At 44.4% G+C, this 11031-nt stretch overlaps 2 protein-coding genes across 2 annotated transcripts; both read left to right on the top strand.

Annotated features, from left to right (window-relative positions):
- The first annotated feature begins 232 nt into the window (after positions 1-232).
- LOC124260191 lies at positions 233-1237 on the top strand. The gene has a single exon (XM_046694451.1). It carries the CDS (start codon positions 233-235, stop codon positions 1235-1237), a length of 1005 nt encoding a protein of 334 aa, XP_046550407.1.
- A 376-nt stretch (positions 1238-1613) lies between these two features.
- Positions 1614-2321, top strand: LOC124260192. Its single transcript, XM_046694452.1, has one exon. It carries the CDS (start codon positions 1614-1616, stop codon positions 2319-2321), a length of 708 nt encoding a protein of 235 aa, XP_046550408.1.
- The last annotated feature ends 8710 nt before the right edge of the window (positions 2322-11031 follow it).

Here is an 11031-nt window from a genome sequence, read left to right on the forward strand (position 1 = left end):
AAAACTAAACTCCCCAAAGCAGTCTATGTTGTCGTAAGTAGGGACGTAACGAATCTTGTTGCCACGGTCGGTGACGATAGCTTGCATCGTTGCTGACAATATCTATCACTGGATTGTGTGCTCCTGACTCGAAAATTGACAGGCCGCTGTCATACATCAGGAATATTACTGAGTGTGGCTTTAGGCAACAAACAAATAAATAAATACAACTGTATGTACTCTAACTTGTAGAATGCCCATCAAACAATTAGTAAGGCGTCTACATGGAGACGTAGCATTCAACACTATCAACAACCTCAGTCGACTTAAGAAGAAGTACATCCAGTCCAGCAACCGCCTCACGTTCCTCATGCGATGCAGAGACCTCCAGATCATCCCGAATGGTCTGAGAATCACCTCTCCAGTTAACTCAGCAGCTGCTCAAGCCATCCTCCAGGCTGCATCCAAAAAGCTTGCTATTGAAAGGATCAGGCATCATCGTAAAACGAAAAGCATCACCTTCGGCCAAATAGAACAACACCTTCAAAAACTAAACTCGACAATGTCGCCTGACCTCTTCAGAACCCTACGCAGAGCCCAGAACCAAGCCAACAGCAAATTGGACACCAAAACCAAAACCAGCCAACTCAACAAGCTGCATAAACTCCAGGAGAAGAAACAATTGAACCCGAAGACATCTGACCCCAGTGTGACCCAGGAACAGTTCATCAAGAAAAGAGTCATCAACATCAGCAGCAAGACTATCACCAAAAACCAAATCAATGTCCTAGCCAAAGGCCTCACTTTTATATCCACCGAACCACGGCGTCATTACGACGACTTCGTCAGTAATATAGAGAAAGGCCCCCAGCAACTTGCCCCAGGAGGCAAGATTGATTACTTACGCCATCACATAAGTCACATTCTTCAAAAAGCCCCCAGACAGACACCTAACCTCACCCAAGCTGAGAAACAAGCCGTGAAAGAACTCAAAGAAGACACAGATATAACCATGGTCCCAGCCAACAAAGGACGAGCCACGGTCATCCTTGACAAGTCGGAATTCCACTCCCTGGTCAACAAGATGCTTACAGACCCCACCACTTACAGAAAACCCACCAGCACACTCCAACGTGAACACAAGTCCACACTGAAACACCTGAAAGACACCTTTGAGATCACCACCCAACAGCACCACAAACTGTCTGTCTCCCATCCACAGCCCCCCCTACGCCCGTGCCACCATCAAGATCCATAAAGACATTATCAAGGCCAGACTACTTGTATGTTCAAGGGACACAGTTTTCTACAACACCGCCCAGCACCTCGCCAAAATACTCTCCCCTCTTGGTACAACTGCTAAATCCTACATATCAGACTCCACAGACTTCTGTCAAAAGATAACCAGCATAACTGACCCTGACCAGATCAGTAGCTAGGATGTTTTTGACCTATTCACAAATGTCCCCACCGAAGGAGCCCTGCAAATCCTCCGTCAGCGCATCTCCAGTCTGGACCAACCCCTTGACACCAACCTCTCCATAAATTCCATCATCAGCCTCACTAAATCTTGTATAACGTCTACCTACTTCACCTGGAGAGACAGCATTTTCGAACAGATCCACGGCCACCACATGGGATCCCCTCTGTCCCCTATTATCACAGAAATCTACATGACCCATTTTGAAGAGCAAGCCCTGGCCTCCTCCCCCACCCAACCTGTCTGCTGGTATAGGAAGGTGGATGACACCTTTGTCATCCTCAGGAAAGACCAGGATCCCACCTCACTACTACAGCACCTCAACACCCAACATCCTCGAATTAAGTTTACGATGGAGACAGAGAGAGACAGTGCACTCCCCTTCCTAGATGTCCATGTATCCAGAGACCCCTGCAAGAAGATCCAAACCAAGGTCTACAGAAAACCCACCCACTCCGACCAGTATATTCATTTCAACTCAAACCACCCCCCAAAAACAAAGTCTGGTGTCATCTCAACCCTGACCAAGCGTGCCAAGAACATTTGCTCCAGCAACCATGACCTAGAACATGAGCTGAACCACCTGCAACATGTCTCCACGAGCCTCAACAAGTATCCCACCAACTTAGTCATGAGGGCCATCTCCACCACCCTCCATGACAAACCCAAACTGACCAAGCCTGAATCCACCCCCATCAGAATCACCCTACCCTACATCGGCAAGACCTCCCATCAAATCAGCAGACTACTAAATCACCAAGCAGCATCGACACCATCTCCACTGGCTGTGCTACCCTCGGGACCATCCTCCAAGCCAATGGCCGCAACCTACCCTCCAAAAAGCAGCCCCCCAAAGGAGTGATCTACAAGATTAATTGTGAATGTGGTGACTCCTAAATTGGTGAAACCCCCCGTCCCGTTGATATCCGCATTAAAGAACATAAAACCTCAACAGCCAAAAGCAGACAGTAAATCAGCCCAGTCCGATCACCAACATAAATTCTCTACCCATTAAATCAAGTTTAACAAATTTGAAATCCTATCAACCAAGGATCAGGAGTTCACAAAAAGAAAACTCTTGGAAGCCATCGAAATCCGCCGCCACAAACCTTTGATCAATAGAGACCAAGGATACTACATACCATCGGCCTATGGACCGCCTCCGTTGTGTAGTGGTTAGAGCGTCCGCCCGGAGAGCGGAAGGTGGCGGGTTCGATCCCCGACCGCGTCATACCAAAAGACGTTAAACTATGGTACTTGTTGGTCCCTGCCTGGCGCTCGGCATTAATGGGTATATCAAGGACTGGTCGGCTCGGAGTCAGTATAATGTGTCTGAGTGGGGTATTCATGCTTCACTGCGGCATGGTATCACAGTGGGCTAGCACTATAAAACCAGCTTAAGTCTTGGCTAGTACAAGCAGCCGCACCTACACATACACACGCATGCACGTCGTCATATGAGCGAAATATTCTCAAGCACGACGTTAAACCCAATTCCACCACCACCACCACCATCGGCCTATGAAGAACTAATCAAACTATAGACTATATAAGCATCCAATCAGCTTGTTATTACAACTTATACCCCTTGTTTATTGGCTTCGTTCCCAGTCTCATTTGTTATTCTTAGTCTCCTACTGGCCTCTCATAATTATGTGCCAGTTGTTATTCAATTACATGTTGTTGTTAATGTTAATCTGCTGTTGTCAAAACATACTGTGTATATATACCCCTCTACATCTGGTTGTATTCACTTTTAGCTTGATAACGATGTAAGAATCTACATCGAAACGTTGCTCTATGCAATAAATAAGAAGTTGTCATCCATAAAGATGTATGTTTCATTTTTGTATGTACTCATTCGCTCTAAAGCTTTTTAACCTTCACGTTTTGGGTTGGCGTCATTGCTTTCATCGTTTGAAAACGACTTTAAATGGGAGGCTTGTGTGAGACAGAAAATGTTTTAAGTGAAATGTTTCTGTATTTAAGTAATGGAGTATGGGTTGGACAATCAAGTGATTGATACCATACGCACTGACCATACGCACAGAATGCGTTTGGTCATGTGTCAACCAAATCAGCGATCCTTACCATCCGATCCCGTTAGTCGCCAAGCAAGCATCGGTTGCTGAGGTTGAATTCGAACCCTGAATTATCTATCGACCGCCTCCGTGGTGTAGTGGTTAGAGCGTCCGCCCGGAGAGCGGAAGGTCGCGGGTTCGAACCCCGACTGCGTCATACCAAAAGACGTTAAACTATGGTACTTGTTGGTCCCTGCCTGGCGTTTGGCATTAATGGGTACAACAAGGACTGGTCGGCTCGGAGTCAGTATAATGTGTCTGAGTGGGGTATTCATGCTTCACTGCGGCATGGTATCTCAGTGGGCTAGCACTATAAAACCAGCTTCAGTCTGGGCTAGTACACGCAGCCGCATCTACACATACACACGCATGCACGTCGTCATATTAGCGAAATATTCTCAAGCACGACGTTAAACCCAATTTCACCTCACCTCACCTCACCTCACCTCACCTCACCTGAATTATCTATCTACGTATCAGCGAACCTAACCGGCCGATCCGGTTCAGCGTCTTTCAGGACATGCATCTGCTTTGTTTGTTGTTTAACGCCGCACTCAGGTATATGGCGGCAGTCTGTAAATAAACAAATCTGGACAAGACAATCCAGTGACCAACAACATGAGCATCGATCTACGCAAATGGGATACAATGGTCAAACTCGATAATAACCTTTCAGCAAGTGTAAAAAAAACGGCCTCATTTTAAGCTGCGATTTCAAACACGTATCTGAACAGTGAACGACAGGGAAAAAACATCAATGCATGTGTATTGTCCTCCGCTTTCCATGGATGGAGCGACTTGCACGTGCAAATCATTGACACTAAGTTGCAGATGGATTTCCATACTGAGAATCTCAATAAAAAATGCATCATTTGTAACAGAATATAACGGACGTTAAAGTACTGTTAAGAAAGTTTGTAAAACATTCAGTTGAATATATTTCAAACAAAAACGAAGAGTTTACAACTTTTAAGAAATAGCGTTACCAATAGGCCGACTCTTCATTAATGAAATCGAGAATAACGCGTACCTGTCCTGAAGATAACACCCACTGACCCACTCAACCGCAGAAAGGCACGGTATAACAAGCCGCATAAAACAAGCTACCCGTTATAACGCGATCTCACGTAGAGCCACAACGGCTCCCGGCTCCACGGACTGCTCGTGCACGGACCCTGCGCAGCCAGACGACAGACCAGCTGGTGAAACCGACATTTTCATATGTCCGTTCAGCCCACGACATCTGATACAAATAATTCGCTTAAGGCCTTTGTGAGTATAAAATATTTGTTCCTTAAGATTTGTCTTGGCCTGAAATGCGTTACAAGTCTATAAAATAACCACACGCGTCACACTTCATCGTTTTAATCAAGGATAATCTACATCGTCTTCTATTCTCCCTGTTTTAATTTATAGTCTGTTTGCAGTGAAAACGTACCGATGAATTTCACTCTAAACAAAAAAGTAAATCGAATAAAGTGAAATTAAGATTGCGAATCCTCATAATTTTACCTTGCCAATTGAACATTCAAATCTCAGAATTTTATTCAATTTAAGGAAAAAGTTGTTTGACAATCGATCAGAGTTTCAAATCGCTATTATTGGTTTGTCTTACAAGGGGGTATGCACATTAGATGAAACACCGAGAACAAGTAGGGTTGGTATAAGTTAACCCTCATCACGTACCTCACGTGCATTTGTTTCACTGTTCCATCTACTGCGGAATACAAACCAATAATAGACACTGTACAGATTCATGTTAATTCCAGATTAATATTTCCCAACTGCTTCAATGAGACGGTACAGATTCATGTTTATTCCAGATTACTAATTCCCAGCTCCCTTAATGACACTGTACAGATTCATGTTTATTCGAGATTACTAATTCCTAACTGCCTTGATGACACGGTACTGATTGATGTTTATTCCAGACAATTGATTCCCAACTGCCTTAATGATACGGTACAGATTCTTGTTTATTCCAGATTACTAATTCCCAACTCCCTTAATGACACTGTACAGATTCATGTTTATTCGAGATTAATAATTCCTAACTGCCTTGATGACACGGTACTGATTGATGTTTATTCCAGACAATTGATTCCCAGTTGCCTTAATGATACGGTACAGATTCTTGTTTATTCCAGATTACTAATTCCCAGTTGCCTCAATGACACTGTTCAGATTCATGTTTATTCCACACACACTGTTCAGATTCATGATTCCCAACTGATTGCCTCAATGACACTGTTCAGATTCATGTTTATTCCACACAACTGATTGCTGACTGGAGTTTAGGCGGCTGGTACTTTGTGTGCTGGCGATTGGGTGCCTGACTCTGAGGGTGTGAGTTCGAATCCCGGATGGGGCTCAACTCAAAAAGTACTAGAATTTGTACTTTACTAAGAAAGTGTAATCCCAAATATAACACATGTTACAACTGATTCCCAGTTGCCTCAATGACACTGTTCAGATTCATGTTTATTCCACACAATTGATTCCCAGTTGCCTCAATGACACTGTTCAGATTCATGTTTATTCCACACAATTGATTCCCAGTTGCCTCAATGACACTGTTCAGATTCATGTTTATTCCATACAATTGATTCCCAGTTGCCTCAATGGCACTGTTCAGATTCATGTTTATTCCACACAATTGATTCCCAATTGCCTCAATGACACGGTACAGATTCATGTTTATTCCATACAATTGATTCCCAGTTGCCTTAATGACACTGTTCAGATTCATGTTTATTCCACACAATTGATTCCCAGTTGCCTCAATGACACTGTTCAGATTCATGTTTATTCCATACAATTGATTCCCAGTTGCCTCAATGACACTGTTCAGATTCATGTTTATTCCACACAATTGATTCCCAGTTGCCTCAATGACACTGTTCAGATTCATGTTTATTCCACACAATTGATTCCCAGTTGCCTCAATGACACTGTTCAGATTCATGTTTATTCCACACAATTGATTCCCAGTTGCCTCAATGACACTGTTCAGATTCATGTTTATTCCATACAAGTGATTCCCATTTGATTATATTTGCATTTCAGAATTTTGTTCACGGGCTGGCCCTGAGCTGTTCGTCCCGGTTCAAATACTTATCAGGAATAGAGTCAGTGTTTTATGTACTCACATAGACGAATCGGGAATAGAGTCAGTGTTACATGCATTCCCTGGATGTCAGTATTTTGTTCACGGGCTGGCCCTGAGCTGTTAGTCCCGGTTCAAGTACTGGTCATCCAGTGAATGCTTATATTCCCAACCATACCCAAGTATCGCAGACCATTACATTCATTAACATTCGTAATTGTGTGCGTAGTTGACTGACTGACTGAATTTGGTTTTACGCCGCTTTTAGCAATATTCCAGCAACATCACAGCGGGGGACACCAGAAATGGGCTTCACACATTGTACCCATGTGGGGATTCGAACCCGGGTCTTCGGCGTGACGTGTGCGTAGTTGATGTACCACCACATAGAGAGAGAGTTTCATAACATGAGTATCATACAAATGGTACACATACTCCACTACTTTAATCACGGGCTTGTCCTGAGCTGTTGGTCCCGGGTAATAGAACCAGGGTTACTTGCATTCACTGGAAGTTACTATTTAGTTTAATTGCACTGAGCTGTTAGCCATTCTTCTATTACTTACGTAGACGATTAGTAAATAGAGATTTATCTCATTTGCATTTCAGTATTTTGTTCACGGGCTTGCCCTGAGCTGTTAGGCCCCGGGTTCAAATACTCACGTAGACGAATAGGGAATGGTGATTATATTTGCACTTCAGTATTTTGTTCACGGGCTTGCCCTGAGCTGTTAGCCAGGGTTACTTGCATTCACTGGAAGTTACTATTTGGCTTGTTTTGCCTTTGAGGCTGTTAGTAGCACTCTTCTAGAGTACTTACGTAGACGAAGGATACACCAATGCACTGAATGTATTTTTCTTCACGGAGCTTGCCCCTTGCGCTGAGACATACATTCAAACGAACATAATCATAATACAATGTATATTCAAATATTTTTAAACCGACGATTTTTTCGTCAGCAGGATCAGGGTATGCGTCGTCTGTGCTTCGTCTGACTTTCCACCTCAGCTATTATGCAGTTTATGATGATTATAACGCACGTGATTTTAACGTCTTCTTTTTTTTTACTTTACAGACGCTTTCAACGCCTAGAATTCCAAGTGCAAAGCTGCTGATGAGTATCCATGGACATGGACACCCATGTTCATATTTTATCTACTCTTTGTCGCGTATGCGGTAAAAATGCCACACCGTATGGGTGCGACAAATCCTTGTATGTCCATCAGTTTCAAGAACTCTTTGGAATAAACTTGGATCTAGACAGTGCTGATACCCACCCCAATCTGTTATGCAAGGCGCATAAACTCCTTTTCTCAAGGGCATCGCAGGCAACAAAGCCTTATCAGACTACAGTTAAACCTGTTCAATTTCATCCGCACAGCGCCTTTGCAGAATGTCCCGTCTGCATAGTCAAGCAGGGTCGTCCAGCAAAAACGTCTCCGCCTCCTGATATCCAATCACTACTTGAGGATATTTTGAGCCTTGACCAACAAACACGTCATCACTTTTACGACGGTCTTGTCAGGAGTATTTCCCCTGAGGACAGGAGTCAAATTGTCAGGTGTTTGGGGGCATGTATGAAGAAAGGCATGGAGAATGATGCTAGGTCCTTTGCCAATCAGTATAAAGATAGAGATGTTTTGGCAAATGTAAACACCCGGAAATGGATAGAAGATAGGAATCCGATTTTGATATCACTTTTAGAAACCGCGATGGATGGAAGCAAACAAAACAAATTTATTTCTAACAGCAAGGGCAGTGGAACAAATATATAAACTTTATGTCCCCAATTTGATCTCCCCCTTCTCCTTTTTGCAAAATCTTACCATTTATACGGTAACAGGCAGTCGCCTTGCAGTGGATGTGATGGGCCATTGGGGTCCATCTGGCTGTTACCAGATGGTGCAGCAATGGCTAAAAGAGCATGGGCCCGGTATCCAGATGGTGCCAGATGGTCTCGTTGTTAATGTATTTGACAACGAGCAGGTTATCGGACGAAAAAACAGGATCGCTCCGAACCAAGCCACTCCCATATCCGTGATTACTAACAAGGGCTACGTTTTATTAGATGCCGCGTCCACTGTCCAAAGTGAACAACATTTAAAGCCCCCGTCGCCAAACGCATATGCGAGTCTTGCGCAGCTTATACTCGAGTTGCAAAGAATATGAGTTGTTGCACGAGCAACAACTCCATATGTTTATTGACAAAGCCATTAAAGTAGTGACACAGGAAAGCACAGGTAGCGGCGATGGGGATTTCATAGACGTAGCGTTAGGTAGGTTGTCAAAGAAGGATATTGTTTGTGAAACGTGGGGTTTCTAATTCTTCAAAAAAACAGAAATGTGTTGGGTGCAGCGATAGGGAAGTATTATAGGCAAGAGATTATGGTACTTGCCACAATAAGAGATATACAATTAACATTATTAATGACAGGTGATTAAGAGGGGAGAAGATATAAATTATGAAAGGATTTAATAATATATTTAAGATATGAAGTGATTAATAACGTTGTAAGGTAGGAAGTAAGGTAGAAAGTCAGTAACGTGTAGGTAATGAACATGAAAGTAGGTCGTTGGAGCTGATGAGGGCAGGGTGAGGTGACTCAAAGCTTAGATAGAAAAACTACTATACTATCAAGATGGAGCGGCACGTGGCCGGGGACCTGGCTGCACCAGTTCTTGGTACTCTACGAGCCATATATGGTTAGGGAGAGAGACTCTGAGATTCTGGAATCCACCTCACGGTCGTACAAAATAATGGTAGTGGGGGTACCGAAGAAATAGAGGTGGGGGAGAGTAATAGATAGTCAAGTTTTGGGTTATGGACCAATAGAAAAATGAAAAAGGGTGTTGGTTGTGACGTAGGAACCCAGGTTAAAGCTGGAGCAAAGCCCCGAGACGGTCGTCGCGGGCCACTCTTGCTGATGGTCACTAGGAATCGTCTGAGAAATTATCTTGAAGCACCAGCATTTGGCTTAAGACTGAAGCTTTATGCCTGAAGTCTTATAGAGTGACCATAGAGTAGGTTGACCAGCAACACAGTGTTAATAAAACCTATTGAACTAAGATCATCATCGCCTGTGTTTGCTGGATGGACTACGGTAAGTTCCAAGGGCCCCGTACTGACACTGTACCTCCTCGCACATCCCTTATCGTCAGGACCGAAGTACGGGGGTATACCGTAGTTCAGGTTACGACACCACCATCCCAGGTGTGGATACTGACAGGTAAAATCCACCTACCTGCCGGGTAAAGGTGCTTAGTCGGAACGCCACTTTGGAAAGGTGGCTGGAGGCGGGGTAAAGTTCCCCTGTAGCGAAGTGGTTGAGAGGCTGAAAGTGCTGTGCAGTTGCACGCACGGCAAATTGCAGGCAAAGCAGAGCGGCGTTTGGCTGCTTAAAAGAATTTTGGCTGCTTAAAATATTGAGGCTGAAAGTGCTGTGCAGCGGGTGCACGCACGACAATTTGCAATAAGCAGAGCGACGTTTGGCTGCTTAATAATTTGAGAGGTTGAAAGTGCTGTACAGCGGGTGCATGCACAGCAATTTGCAATAAGCAGAGCGACGTTCGGCTGCTTAAAATATCGAGAGGTTGAAGGTGCAGTGCAGCGGGTGCGGGCATGGCAGTTTGCAATAAGCAGAGCGACGTTTGGCTGCTAAAAATATTGAGAGGCTGAAAGTGCAGTGCAGCGAGGGCACGCACGGCAATTTGCAATAGGCAGAATAAAGCTGGGCTGCTTATTTGCAAAGCAAGGCTGAAAACGTGCAGGGGTTGCACGAGCAAAACACTGCACTTGTAAGGTTGAGTGCAAACGACGACTTTGGGACCGGCCGAGGGAGGGCTACGCCACCAACGCCAGCTGGTCGAGAGAGAGAGGGTTGCAGGTACAGAGGAAGGCAGGAGGACGACACAAGATCGACGGAACCATAGATGGGACGGTCCGTACGGAACAGTGAACCACCAGGGAAACAACGGGCTGAACTCTTATGTGACAGTGATCCGATAGGAAAGTGACAGACAGTGGTGTGTGACATTTAGACTAACTTATAGTGCACATTCCACGGGATCGAATCTGCTTTAGGTGAGCCAATTCTATTATTATTTATGGTGAACTCTTTGTAAAAGAACGAGATCCTTGAGATAATCATGCCTGTAACACCCAGCAGTAGCGGGAATCCAATCTCTTTACGACCTGTCAATCAGCAATGTTTATTCCCTGTAGCTACATCCTCCAGCTGGTCTGCATTATTTGCTTCCCCACTCCCAAGTAGTAAGACCGTCCCGTCTGACCAGGAGAGCCCTACTACTATGGTTGAAACCACGCCGAGCATGTCCGCCAGCGTTGCAACAACAACATCCAGTAACCAGAGTACTAGTTGCCCCC

Source organism: Haliotis rubra, unplaced genomic scaffold (genome assembly GCF_003918875.1).
Source record: "Haliotis rubra isolate DU_JTF1 unplaced genomic scaffold, ASM391887v1 Scf753, whole genome shotgun sequence".
Taxonomy (NCBI): Eukaryota; Metazoa; Mollusca; class Gastropoda; order Lepetellida; family Haliotidae; genus Haliotis; species Haliotis rubra.

Excerpts from the sequence above, each read along its gene's own strand:
- LOC124260191 (XM_046694451.1), top strand. The coding sequence starts at position 233 with ATGCCCATCAAACAATTAGTAAGGCGTCTACATGGAGACGTAGCATTC.
- LOC124260192 (XM_046694452.1), top strand. The coding sequence starts at position 1,614 with ATGGGATCCCCTCTGTCCCCTATTATCACAGAAATCTACATGACCCAT.